Below are 14,918 nucleotides of genomic sequence, written 5' to 3' on the forward strand. Positions count from 1 at the left end.
TTCCTTTTTCTTTTTCTTTTCTTTTTTTTTTTTTCCTCCTCCTTTTTTTATTCTTTCTTCTTTTTCCATCACAGCGAGTCGGTTTTGCACGATCGGTCTGGTTTTACCGGAGAAATTGATTGAGAGAAGTAGATATACGCGACGAAGAAAGGCGAGTTGAAGGTGTTTCGCTTTGGTCGGTTGTATGTGGAGCAAGTTTTTGTTGGTGATGAGGTAGAAAAAGGTGGTGGATGATGAATCTTAGCGTGTACGTATATACACTTTGGTTACGACTTTTTATCGAGTTCACCGGTTTCATGCCCGTGTACATCCAATAATGATAAAGTTTTTCGCGTTTTGTGGAAATTATTATGGTTTAACGAGGTAAGCATTGAAATCCATTAAATAAGTTTTTATTTCATCGCAATGAAATAAAGATGTTACGATTAAATTGAACAAATAATTATTATACGCGAAATCGTAAAATTCTAATTCAAATATCACATAGAAGATATGTATTTAACTATTCGTTAAACTGATCTCACGAGGTAAATTTTTCTATTAATACGTTTTTATAAAATATACATGCTGATGAAACATGCATACGCTGATCGCAGGTGCATCCAACGTTGCAGGCTCGTTCACTGCAGGGCAGAGCGTTGGCAATCGCGTCGATCATTTTTGTTGCCCGTTGTCGGATGTCATCGAACGAATTAACAAATGTCGGCGGTGACACGACGTTGGTTTTCACGAACTACGTCGATTTACGTTTGCTACGAATTCATGTGTTATAACTCGCGTTACAAGAAGAAAGCTGAATAAGAAGAAAGCGTTAAATAAGATTGAGACCTTTAATAAAATTCATTTAATCGAAACATCAATGATTGAAATTAAGATTCAAAGAATCTTAGTAGAATTTATCTTTTCAATTGAATGTGTGCATACGCGCGTGAAGGAATAAAGTGAAGATTGAGTCGAGGAACACGTCATCGTGACTTTTAGTTTAAGATCTTCTTGTCATTCGCGAGCTTCGACAGTTCCTCGGGTGTCTAAGAATTTCTACACCCGACCAAACCCAACAAAATAATATCGATGAAATACTTCTCCCCCCCCCCCCCCAAAAAGAAAGAAAGCAAATAAATATTTCTCTCGAACTTAAAAATTCCACGCCTCCGAAAAAGAAAGGGAAAATAATAATAATAATAATAAAACGATTTCCCATAGAAATTACATTGAACTTATTTTTGTTTTTTTTTTTTTTCTTTTCTTTCAAATCTTTGTCAATGAATTCCATTTCAAACTTGCAAGGCTACTAGAACACTATCAACCATAAAACGCAGCATGGCGACGCTTGGTTTAACGCTTTCGCGGTAAATGAAGCGGCCTCACAATCACAGTAAAGCTTCCCTATGCTCGTGCGATAGCTCGTTTCTCGTTTTACGGCCGTTAAACGGGCCACTGGCGAGTAGGAAAGGGAAAACAAGGGGGGAGAGGGAGGAGAGAGAGAGAGAGAGAGAGAGAGAGAGAGAGAGAGAGAGAGAGAGAGAGAGGAAAAAAAGAAAAAGAATGGAAAAGAACGAACACGGTCGTCGTTAATCATCGTTGATCTCGTTGGAGAGTCACGACTTGCATTAGGGACGGCCGACAATTTTCATCGTCGTCGCTCAAAATCGTGGCCGTCGATCGGAAAATCGCTCTTTACGAGCGGCTGTTATCGGAAATTTCTCGCTGGTAGAAGCCGCAAAGGCACGACACGGGATTTATGCGTCCCCGTTAGCTCTCTGTGTCATCTTTCGCCTATTCTTTCCCTCCGTGAACGAGCGTTAAGCCTCGTACACGCTGATAATTTGCGAGTATCGGAGTATAATTTATTAACGTTAACAGCATGAAATTTTAATAGATTTAAAACGACGTGATAAAATCTTAAATGTAAAAGTCGAAATTTCTTATTGTTATAATTTAATTTAATTTAACTCGTGATTCGTAAATTATTTATTTTTTGAAATTTCCCTTCCCTCGTTTTCTTTTGTTTCTCCTTTCTCGATGCATTTAAAACGTGCTGTATTAAAAACGTGCTACCAATCGCGAGTTTACAAATGGAGAATGTCGTAACGAGTAAAATAAGGAAGCTATGTTTCATCTTCTTGAGGTTAACTTTTAACCTCAGTGTCAAGGAAAACATGCATCTCATTGTTATTGCCGCCACCCGCATATAATTCTAAAAAGAATTACGTAACGACAATAAAATGAACGATACGTCTTCGAGAACGACTATGTTTGAAATATTGGATTTTTTTCTTATTTTTTTTATTTTTTATTTTTTATATTTATTAGAGAAGAAAAAGAAAAAAGAGATATATCGATAATTATGCAGATGTAATGGATTTTTTAAACGTTTTAAGATAAAAATAAACTTTGCTTCATTTTATTTGATTTTTTTTTTTTTTTCCCTGATTTGAATATCACGAACGAGTGGTCGACTGACAATGGTTGTTTTTAATCGAAGTGACCGGAAACGATGGCTTCTTAATATGCTTATTGGTTCAGAACGCAGAGGCCAATGTCGTTCGCGTTTCTCAATCGAAGCCCGAACTTGATAACGTTCATACATACTTCATTGCGAAAGTTTTCTTTAATTAAAATACTCTTAACCTTTTAAATGTACATATTACATTCATTAAAAATTTGTTATATCTTTAAACCAACTTGTTTTATCTTCGTTACGATGATTAAATTTTAAAATCTACATCTTTCTCCTTCTTCTTTTTTTTTTTTAAGACAAATAAATTTTTTAAGAAAAAAAAACTTTTAAATTCCTCATATTATTCTTTCTAAAAGCAAGAAAAATATTAAAATCCAAAGATCATTAAACTCTTCCCTTAAAGAAATCAAATTCAAGACACTTCTCTATATATTATTTCTTCAAAAACAAAATTATATTAAAATAATTATCTTTAACAAAATCCTCTCCCTCTTTAATTTTCTTTTCTTCTTTTCGTCTAAGAAATTCAATTTCGAAACATCACTTCCCCAAGCAAAAAAAAAAAAAAAAAGAAAAAAGAAAAAAAACGTTTAACTTCCGTGTCTCAAAAGACCATATACCCAAAGCCGACGACTTCCTTCCAAAATCCAATTGATGGCATCCATGTAAGCTCGTCATCCAATTCCAAAAATAAAAGCCATTCCATTCTCCATTTAATCCCCTTTTTTTATGTCCAACCAAAAAAACCTAAATCCCCTTTTAAATTCAAAACTTTGAATATCTCTCAATTGCAAATATCTTCAATTGCGAATTAAAATTATAATCTATCATTTTTTTCTTTTTCTTTTGCGACAGTTTTAAATGCTTAATTCCGCCGCTTCCCACGCTTCGAGAAAAGTGACACTTTCAAATGGAAGAATCGACGGTCGACGTGTATTTCCAAATATGGAAAGTGGCACGTGTGAAGCGCGAAATATTTGAGTATTCGAAGCGTGTATGACGAGTGTGTGTAAGTATTTACAAAATTTAAAAGAAAATGTAAAAGAAAAAAAAAAAAAAAAAAAAGAAGAAAAAAAAAAAAGAACGGAGGAAAAAAAGAGGAGACAGGGTGGGACCGAACTCATCTCGGTGTTCTTCTGTTGGGCCGTCAGCTGGACGCGGCCGCTGGAGCAGGGCGAGGAGGGAAAGGACTCGTGGAGGGAAGGAGAGACGAGAAGACGAGGGAAGAGAGCCTCTTCTCTCCGGATGAGCCTTCTCTCGCCGCGGCTCGTTCACAATCTGCTGCTCCAGTCTCGCGTCGAGTCCCGTCGCCGCATCTTTTCGGGGCTCCTTTCCTCTCGTTCGGCCTCTCCATCGACGACTTCAAATCCGCGAAAACGGCGTGCAACAATCAGCGATAAAAAGTGCATTCGAACTTTTTTCATTCTTATTAAAAGCGAAAAAAATTTTCTTCCGAGTGGCATTCGTTTCGTCTCCCGCCCCGAGAATATTTGAAATATTCACAATATTGAAAATCGTGATCGTTCGAGTATTCTCCCATTTTTATATTTAACGAGTATTCGGATTCGAGTATTTGGTTTTTGGACGAAGGGTGAATTGACAGGGGCAGGGTTAAATTGACATTTTTTTTTTTTTTTTTTTTTTTTGAGAATTTTGAAGAAAAAGTGAAAGGTGATTCAGAATTGGTGATTCAATATTGATTAAAGAGATCGCACGAAGGCACATGGATGAGACTGGAATCGAAGTTTTATGGTCAATTTCGTTGGTGAAGTAATGTTGATGGTTTCGTTGACAGGTATGGGCGATAAGATGAGATTAATTAGAGAGCTCGCGATCAAGGTGTTAGAATGGTACGGTTATTGGAAGTTTCTTGGATTATGGTCTACTTTATGACACTGTTTCGCGTTTACGTATTCGTATTGTTATCTTCAGGTTACTAATTGGAGAAGAATTCTAGCATCAAACTGCTTTTAACATCGAAGTTGTTAAAAAACGCTACGTTGTACGTAATTTAAAAATTTTTCTCGATAATATAGATTCGATAGAGAAGAAAAATCTCGATATAAAATTCACGTACATAAAATCTTTTAATAATAAATCTTCGTTAAAAAAGTTTCGCTTATAATACTCGTCTCGTATCGATAACGATTTACCCAATTTATCAAAAGATAGAAATCTTAAAATCTCGCGCGAATTGATCACCGAATAATAATAATAATAATTCACAATAGATCGTTCGCTAAGACTAAGAATAATGACTAATTGATTAAATGAGAATTGATCGAAATAGAAATTGTGCGCGTATTCCTTATTTCTCGTGGAAATAAACGATTAATTAGACGCGTTTATCAATCCGTAGCCCTGCTCGTAATAGAACGTGCGAACCAGACTGATCTCTTTTTACACGAGTTTTGCACGAGCATACCAGCCTTTATGGAACTTTAATGATAGCCTCTGCTCGGTCCGCTTTTACGTTATGATAACGAGTGAAAGCGGGAGTGTGTGTATCTCTATCTTGGCGAATTTCCGAGGAACGTGTGGCGTTGATTCCACTTTTCTTTCCCTCCCTCCCCTCTTTTTTTTCCACCCGAGGAAAGGGCGACTCGAGACGGATAGAACGAGAGATCTCGATTAAATAAATGGATGGCGGACGCCGCGTGGAATTCTAGTTGGAAATTTTCTAGTTGCCTTCTGGCCAACTAACGATGATAAATCGTGCTAAATCGTTAACTCGAATTTTTCTCCGTACACTGGTGAACTGGTTTCCTTAGAAAATGGAGTTTTAATTCGAACGTGCATTTGAAACTGGTTCCCTTGGGAAATAAAAATTGGAAAAATTCGATATTGGATATTGAATCGGTGACGATTGGTTTTGTTTCAATGATCTTTTTTCCAACTTACCCCCGCTTTCGTTTATATATAGACTTAATATAGTCGAGACGCGACCAACGGCGTCATCCCTTCCAAGGGGTATTTCTAACTCTTCGATTATTAATTTCAACGGATTCTCCCGATCCGTGCAACGATGAATGGGCTGGAAACTTCATAGTTCCAGTCTTTTCGTTCCAACGAGGGAACAGCTATTGTGAATATTTATATCAAAAGATAGTTGCATCTATCTCATCGTACTAATTTGGTGCTTCCGGAAAGGCGTCATAGCCAGCTCGGAATCGCGACAATTATCGCTCATTGTCTCTTCCCTCGGTTTACGTGGCGTGATTTTCGCTCTTCTCGCGAAACGGGCAACTCGTAAACTAAACATAATTTCCATAAACGTGACTGTTCTTTAATCTCACGCGTTACTTAACGATAAATTCTACGCGGTAATATTTTTACCATTTAAGGAACTTCCAACGTGCCTTCAAGTTTTTTATTTAAAATCCACGCATACCACGATACTTGTCGAATTATTATTTGCAGATAAAATAACAATTACCGACAATTTCAATGATTCGTTCAACTTGAAAAGAAGACCTTCAATTTAAAAATAAAAAAGGATTTATGATCCATATATATTTATATTAAGAAATTTGCATGCACAATTCAATCATTGACGATTACAAAGATTAGTTCATTTTCCATAATTGCTTTTTGTTTTTATTTGTAACCATTCCCTCGAGAATACGAACAAATTTGCAAAGAAAATTTAAAAAGATTTCACGACTACTACACGTGTCCACACCTATGATAATAACATTTGTAAATAGAATCATTGATAATACCAAAGATTCGTTTATTTTCCATCCATATTTGCAAATAATAATTCCCTAATTCCATAATGATTCGTCGATCTTCCAATAACTCTTGACATTTCCTACACACATACATACAAATTAAAAAAAAAAAAGGACGAGGAGGAGGATCTCACGCAAGAGATCATTTTCACCCCAAAGATCCCCGACGAATCGAGTTCAGAGAATCTCTCCTCTGGAACGGAGACGCTTCTATTACAGAATCCCGTGCGCGTCAGATTACCGAGCATCCAGTCGATCGAGAACCATGATCGTGGAACCGATCGTGGTATCGATCGCTATCCGGCGTTGAAATCGTTCGGGACAGAGAGAGAGAGAGAGAGAGAGAGAGAGACTTCGTTTATGCGCGTGTGATCGTCGATTGATCATGAGACGAGCGTACGAGTAACACGCGACGGAACCCCGCTGCTGGACAGTTTTCTCGTTCGACGAGACGTGAATCGATGATGCCGGCCGCCAAAATGACGAACGAAATGGCGTTCATCCTTGCCATCTGGCTCCTGACCACGATTGCCAGAGGTGTGACGAGCACGGGACAACGATACACTACCAGCCCGGCACAGGATCTGGATAATACTCTGCAATCGGTCCCGCCTCTTGGGTGAGTATCGAGTCGGGTAATTAATATTTCTGCCCCCCTCTCTTCATGTTGATTCAACAGAAATTGTCCCTCGATATGTGAAATATAATATCAATTGATATTTCTCTTTGAATTTATCAATATAGTTCACTGTAACCTGTGTCTGATCTATCTTAGATTAATAAAAGTTTGGATTCAATTTTTCTTTATTCAGGAAGAATTGATTGGTTTTCGATGACAGGCGTTAAGAAATCGAAGTTAAATAATTGGAAGAAACAATTTTTCTTTTTCGAGCGAATTTTACATCTTGCGCGTCCTTATGAATTTCAAATTATTCGAGGTCGTTTCCTTTAAAAAAATTGAGTTATAAAAAATATCAGGGAAAATTACGTAAATAATAATATGAGGAGCGGCGTAACTAACTATCCTGTTGCAGACTATTCCTGAAACGCGAACCGGCCAATCTGCGGGGCATTTTTCGACCCGAGATATCGTTCGATCTTTTGATCGCGATCGATCGCGGGACAGTAATTTTAGAGGGATGAAGCGAGGTGTGATTACCGCGAGTATGCGCCCCGCGTTTTCCTTGAAATTTTAGGACATTCGATATTTTTACTTTCCTTTTCTTTTTTATTTCTTTTTTTTTCTCTCTCTCTTTGATCGTTCGCTTCGTTGCGAACGAACAATTTCCGTGTTCCATTCCATCGAAGATCGTTGAATGTAAATTAAAGAAAATAATTAAAAAGTATATTTACGATTATTATAATTAAGAATAAAATTTTTGATTAATTTGTACAAACGAATTCGCTTTGTACATATTCATATGAATTGAATAGAATTAAAAGAAATATATAATTTATCCAGTGAAAAAAATATTGAAAGTATCGAGGAATATGATGTCATGGATTGTTGAAGTAATGGAGCAGATTAGTGATCGAATTCTCTCTCACGCGGCAAGTGGTAGATGTTTGACAGGTCCTCGAGTTCCAGACGTGGGAATACCAGTGATAAAGCTGTTTTCAGCTCGTTTCTATTTTTACTTGCCGGGGGCAGGAGAGGGGGAGGAGGGGGGGGGGGGAGAGGAACGTGTAATGAAATCGTTCCAGCAAGGAACTTTCTGCTCTAGTTTCTTTTTTCATTCGAATTACGTAATGTCGCGCCTCTTAGTTCGAACGTAATGTTTATCACGTTCTCCCATGTCTCGTTCTATTCACTCGGAACATGTACCCATTGAAAAACATTCCATAGATTTCGCTATAAAATATTTAATTCTTCATTCTTGTATCTTGTAAAGTAAATTATTCGATGAATTATTCATAGATTCATTTAAATTAATTTCTATTCTATGGATATTTAAATCTATTTTGCAAATTTGCGGAATGGTAATGCGCGCGATGAGGATAGTTCAGTAATGATTTTTTTTTTCTTTTTTTTTAAATTGAAAATATCACCCTGAGATCAAGGAAAGTGCAAAGATCACAGTCGCTTCTTCGTAGAGGGGGATCGAAACTTAGAAAATGTACGTATAGTGTGATAAAGGTCACACTGCGACTCGTTATCAATCGATGCAACGGTCAATCTTGATGCAATCCCGAAATAAAATGTGGCAAGCGTGCAATGTAATTGCGCAACTGAACGCTCGAAATATGGTTGTTGACCTCGTCGACTAATTGCTCTGAACAAAAAAAAAAAAAAAAAAAGATCACCTAAAAAATGATTGAAATTAATCACTTTGAATTTTCTATCTAAATTAGAAAAAAATATTCTATGAAATTTAATCTATGAAAGAAAGTTTCTTGACTTTTCAACGATAATTATAAATTAAAAAAAAAAAAGATAATAAATATTAAAAAAAATAAATAAAAATTTTCATATGGAAATTGAGAATTGCAAAATTTAAATGAACCTCTTCGCTTTTCCAATTTAATTGTAAATGAAAAAGAAATACACGTAATATAAGAGTAAAAATACAAGGAAAAAAAAAGATTCTAATTTAAAGCCTTACGTTCCGTTTAACTTTACACTTCTCAAACTTAATTATACACCAAAAAGAAAAAAAAAAAAAAAAGAAAGAAAGAAAGAAAAAAAGAAAAAAAATTGTCACCTCCTCGATTTATTTAACAAATGTGAACGATCCCCAAGCGCAAAGCGGATTAAAGTGGATCTACCAGTCTATAAGAACGATAAAAAATATAGTCTCAGACATAAACGACCAAGGCCTAAAATTTATTATTCGACTCCAGAGTTCCAGACTTAATTCGAAGCCTCTTTTTCACTCTCGAAACGACTCCACGCGTCTGGATCGTAAAATATATCCGAGCAACGATATCGGCAAAAATTGGATTCTGTAAAAAAAAATTTTTTCCTTCCGAATTACTCGCCTCCTTCCGACTGATTAATTAAATTTAATCAAAATTATCAAAAATTGTCGTTCCATCTCGAGATTCTTAAGTCTTAAGTCGTCCGGTGACGTGAGACGCGTTCCCAGGCGTATCCGTGAAAAATGTTTCCGCCTTGAAATGGTCCTCCATGGTCAATTGGGCCTAATGGATGGATAATAATAATGGTCCATCATCTATTTGGATTCGGTTTGAATTGCCGCGGAACGCGAGAAATCGGTCGAGCGCACGAAACCTTGCCTACACACGATGGTGCGAGGAAGAGGGTTGGGGGAAAAAAGGAGATGAAAAATGGGGATTGAACCGCGAATGCGTAACGTAACGCGTAGATAACCTAATTAGAGGAGTTATCGCCGGCGTTTCGTCGCGACGCTGCGCTCCTCTGGATCTGACAAAATCTGCGATTTCGCAAAATTCGTCGATATAACCAGTGAATCGTTCTGATTATTTTTCTTTCCTTTTTTTTCCTTTTTATTTTTATTTTCATTTTTTTTTTTTTTTTTTTTTTTTAATTTATACAGAGCGTCGAATTGAACGAATTCCTTCGAATTTTCTTCGAACTTGATAAAATTACAATCCATCCACGGAAAAAGAAATTCCTGAAGAAGTTTTATCTATTTTATCTACAATATTTAAAAGAATAAAATAAAATTGAATCGATGTGAAGTAACTCGAGACAAGATAGAAAATTTTATTATTGCGCGAGTGAAACCATAGTTGATTAACGTACGAACACGTGCAATAATTTCATCGACAAAATTCTTTCCCTGCAAACAAGAATATCTTACAATTCTTATTGAAAAATGGGACGTCTTCCTGATTCCTGATCGATACGCGATCCTGCCTAGAAGAAACGGGAGGCAAACGAAAAAAGGAAGCATATCGATCATTTGATCGGAATGCTGGCGCAAATGAAGAGAGGAGATGGTGACGGTTTATTATACAAAAGCCTCCACGAGTGACGGTATTAGCCAGGCCCCTGCGGAAAAGTATTGGACATTAGCGAGGGTATCGTATAGCGCTGGGAGCAGAGGAACTAGTTTGTTACGGTAAAAGATTCTTGGCAGCTCGTTGCACGCGATAGTGGCACCGCACGGGATCTCTGCCGGCGTCGCAGCCGGTGGATCTTCTCTCGGATGCGGGGAAATAAGTAAAATCGGAATAAACGGACGAGTCTCGTGATTTCACTTAATACGGGACATTAGCCAAGGCGATAACGTCAATCCACATCGGTGGTTTCACGATGAATGATGTTGTTTCCGTTCCGTCAACGCGAGGAAAAAATTTCCCCGATATTGTCACGTCACATTGACGCGAATTTCCCGCCGATTTTCAGATCGACGACTACTTGGAATTACAATAAATTTTCGAGGGACGATTTAGAATAGAATTATACCGGAATTTATATTGAATTTTATCACACACCACCAAGAATCGATTCGTATAGTATAATTATAATTTTGGCGAAATAATCGTAAAAAGAAAAATTTGATACGATCGATTGAGATTTGTTGCAACGAAAATTATATTATTTCGCTTGCAGAGACTCGAACGATCGGTCCACGGAACGATTCGAATCATCCGGTTCGAATCAACGAGCGAGCGAATTCGCGTGGTTGGACGTTGATCGCCGGATGATCGACCTTGAGAGGGAAGGCCGCCGAAAATCGAGCGAATCGTCGGCCTTTCCAAGCGTCACGCTTGGTCAACTTTTTCATTAATAAAGACGCATTAGCCGGTATCCTGTCACGGCCAATTAGAGCCACGTTTCGCGTACCTCCGCTTAACCATCGACGCTCAACTGCGTCATTAATACCGTCGCATCGATTATCATTCCACGGAACTGAAGTGCATCTCGAAGCGGTCAATTAGAGAAGAATAAAGAAAGAAGGCCGATCGGATGATGATGATAATACGCTGAACTTGCATTCGACTTTGATTCGATCCCCCTGTTTTAATCATCGATCGTACGATTTATCTATCTATCCGTCGTATTGAATCGTACGAGTTTCCACGATAATGATTATTCTTTTATATTTCCACGATTCGAAAATAGTTTATCGGCGAGAAGTAAGAACGATATTTTTTTTTTTTTTTTCTTTTCTTTTTTTCTTTTTTTTCTTTTATTCTCGACGGCGAGGCTCGTTGCAACAGTGCGCGATGATTCTTCCACCGCTCGATAGAAAAATCACGATGGGTACAGAAAGAGAAGGATGCCTGGTTGGAGGCGTGCGTAATCGGGCGGATAGATAACTCGTGCCCTACAATCGATGAACTTTGTTATTTATCGGTTGTACTTCTTCAAACGAGACGATAACAATGTTCTGGAGCGAATTAATAAAGCCGACCGAGTTACGCGTGACGTTTCGACAAACTGTTTAAAGCTTGACCCGGTTCCCGCCCCTTTTAATCTGCGTTCAATAGATTCGAAGACGATGCTTCGATGTTAATAGACTGTGACGGATTGCGCGAAATTCGTAATTGAATATCGGGAATTTGCGGGCATTTGATGACGCGTCAACGACGAGATTTGACCCTTTTCTGCCCTGGCTCTTTTTATCGATGCACCGATACAAAGCGGTTTTTTTTTTCTTTTTTTTCTTTTCTTTTCTTTATTGTAGAGCGATTAAAATTAAAAGTAACGCGCTCATCAATCTAACCGAGAAAGTTTTTAAACGGTACTTCTTTTTCTCTTCGTAATTCGAAACAGGATTGATTCGAACTTGATTCGCGCGCGCTGAAAGTGGAATTGGCCAAGGCGAGAAGAAAACGATTCAGCTCCCTTTCTTATCGTCTCTCTGCCCACCATGTGGATTTAACAACATTCCTCAGTGACGGATTCATTACTTCATTATTTCAACATTATTTCCTGTACAGCCTTCAATGAATATTATTACCGACTTACTTTCGTCTTTATTAAATAATTTCGTTGAAGAACTTCGCAAGAAATTTACCGACTCGCGAAAATGAATGATAATAAAAATTTGAAATATTAGATACGTTGTTATGTAAATTTTCCAAAAAAAAAAAAAAAAAANAAAAAAAAAAAAAACAAATCAATCGATAAAATATCTTTTCCTCTTATAATGAAATTTCTTGGCCATAATCTACAATAATTCTTTTCAATTATTCTTGAATTGAAGAGAAAAAAAAATAAACATACGTGTCAATATTTTCTCTTCAAATCACTACAAAATTATTTTCGAAATATTTTTGAGCTACGCAAATTTCGAAAAAATTCCAATATTATTTAAACAATGCATTAAACTTCGATTCTTTTTTTTTTTTTTAATTTCAAAGACAACGCGTATAATTATAAAATAATAATTATGTCAAAAGAATCGGTCGTCATCGAGACCGATGACACTTTGCTAATCGGCAATGTAGAATCAACTTTCAAATTTACTTTCATACTTTATTATTATTATTATTATTATTATTATTATTATTATTATTATTATTAATAATAATATCCGAGGAAACCGATTCTCGCCATTCTCAAGCGCGTCATCCGGAGCAACTTTCCAACTGACATCACGGGCCTGACACATGGTCGAATTGCGATTTCGTCGAATCCGTGTTACGTCCGACCCCATTCCACGAATCGATCCTAATTGGCGGACAAATTCGCCAATTCGCCGGAGATTTTAACTTAAACGCGTCGGTATGCGGCAAACCAAGATTTCAGCCAACTTTTCCTCCCTCCAACACGGTTCTTCCTCTTTCACTTCCTCCCGCGTCGAGTTACGTAAAGGCCCCTACTCACTCCGTATTCCGCGCCAATCGGCTAACCCATATGAATAATAAGTGTGATGATCCCATTCCATCCCCTCGAAACAGGCCCTATAATAATCCTATATTTGACTCAAGTCCCACCCCTTGGTCCTCTTCAAACTTTCAACTCGTTACCCGCTTATTGTAACTCTCGTTTATCGTGAGAGACGAGAGGAGCGAATTACGCACCGTCTTCTCGAGTGGGAACGGTTTATGAGAAGAAGGAAAAAGGAAGAAAGTTTGCGGCACGACGAATGTTACGTTACGTGGCGAATATAGAATTTTTAATCGAAATTAACGTGATATAATAATTTAGAAAATTTTCAGAACTGACATTTTCAACGAACGTTCGAATAGCCCGGGATTCTCCTTTCGAATAGCCCGAGAGAAATGTCAATTGCCACAATTGGGTGGCCCCCAACGTAACGAGAGAGGTCGGCTAATTCCTTCGTCTGGAAGGAACGTTTCGTTCCCCTCCCCCTCCCTCTAATTATCACATAGGCAGAGGATAATAGGCGAGACGATAAATTTCTATCATAACCCGTTGATATTATCCCATATTGGTTTCGTAATACCACGACTCTGGCCTCGATAAGCTCCTTTAATCTCCCGTTTGTTGTTTAAAAAGATCGTAAATAATGCCTCCCCTCCTTGTTTCACCTAATTCCTAAAGCGTCCACGACTTTTTCCTTTTTTCCTTTTTGTTTTTTTTTTTTTTTTTTTTACTCCAACCATACTCCTCGACCATTGTTCCTACTCTCTCTCTCTCTCTCTCTCTCTCTCTCTCCTCGTATTCTGTCGCGATGCGCGCAGGGAAAACCTTAAAGGCGCGCGCACGACCTTAAAACGGAGCGCGTTTTGATCGCGTTTAATTCCATCGTAATCCGCCATCCCGTTCCAACGATCGTTTCATATCCATTAAACTGCACTTTCCAATTGAACTTTTAAACCCACACCCACCGCGCACACAGCGCCTGTTTAGACACGCATCAGGGTTTGTGCAGTTAGTTTATTGGATTACTGGCTGCGCGAGCACGCGAACGAGCGCATCAGTTACCGCGAAACCATTTTACGAATTAAAGCGATGCCGTGGACGCTTGTTGGAAGGTTAGGTTCCACAACGAGGCGAATACTTTTTCTCTCGTTTTATTCCTACGCACGTTTTGTTCCGTTGATTGGAACGATTCAATCGAAGCTTGTACTTCTGATGAAGTTGATCGTTGTTTTACGAGCGATTCATGGTATTGCGGGGTTGTTTTACATTTAAAAATTGCGCGGGAAAAAGAAAAGAGAGCGTTGAGTTCGTTCCTTTATTCATGGGAAATTATTACTTTGATATTATTCGATTAGAACGAGGGGATGTCTCATAGTTAGGAAAGAAATCGAGCGGGCAAAATTTGAATTATAAATCCTCTAAAGGACATCGTCCCTTTAGAAAACGAAACATTTTACTTTAAATTAAATTTAAACGAACGAACGCCACGACTATCTAGGAAATAACTTTATCATTCATCTTGCACGATCTTGTACCTATTTTTCACCTTTTTTAAAATTTTTAAATTCGAAACAACGACGAACAATCCAATTAACTCAATCCTTTATATATCGGTATAAAAAAGGAAAAGCAACGAAACCGGGACTCTCGATGATCGATCTTTATCGTCTCGGTTAATTGGAAGATTACATATTATCGAAACTCGTTGGTCAGGCGAGAATTACACGATGGATGAGAATGTTACAGCTAAAAGGGATGTTTCGGGTAATCTTCGGGTATACGGATCATCGACCCTATCATAAATTGACTCGTTAAAACCAAATTAAAAATTATCTCCTCGTTTTAAACGCGAATCGAGAATATTGATCTTCGTTTACTTCTAAGATATAACAGATATACAAAAACGCGAATTTGCATGGACTATCATCGAATTGTCCAAAAATTAAAAAAAAAAAAA

General features: G+C 37.6%; 2 protein-coding genes across 2 annotated transcripts in view; one reads left to right on the forward strand and one right to left on the reverse strand.

The window, feature by feature from the left end:
- The window catches only part of LOC122717855 (A-kinase anchor protein 17A-like), a 68,714-nt gene that overhangs the window by 17,092 nt on the left and 36,704 nt on the right, over positions 1–14,918 (reverse strand). The window lies entirely within an intron of this gene.
- Positions 3,685–14,918, forward strand: part of LOC122717853 (fibrillin-2-like) — a 27,322-nt gene continuing 16,088 nt past the window's right edge. The window contains exons 1-2 of the mRNA XM_043942300.1: positions 3,685–4,256; positions 6,415–6,814. Of these exons, the coding sequence (XP_043798235.1) occupies positions 6,657–6,814 (158 nt within the window). The 5' untranslated portion in view covers positions 3,685–4,256; positions 6,415–6,656. The remainder of the gene's footprint in view (positions 4,257–6,414; positions 6,815–14,918) is intronic.

Source organism: Apis laboriosa, unplaced genomic scaffold, assembly GCF_014066325.1.
Source record: "Apis laboriosa isolate Shangri-la unplaced genomic scaffold, ASM1406632v1 scaffold5_cov152, whole genome shotgun sequence".
Taxonomy (NCBI): Eukaryota; Metazoa; Arthropoda; class Insecta; order Hymenoptera; family Apidae; genus Apis; species Apis laboriosa.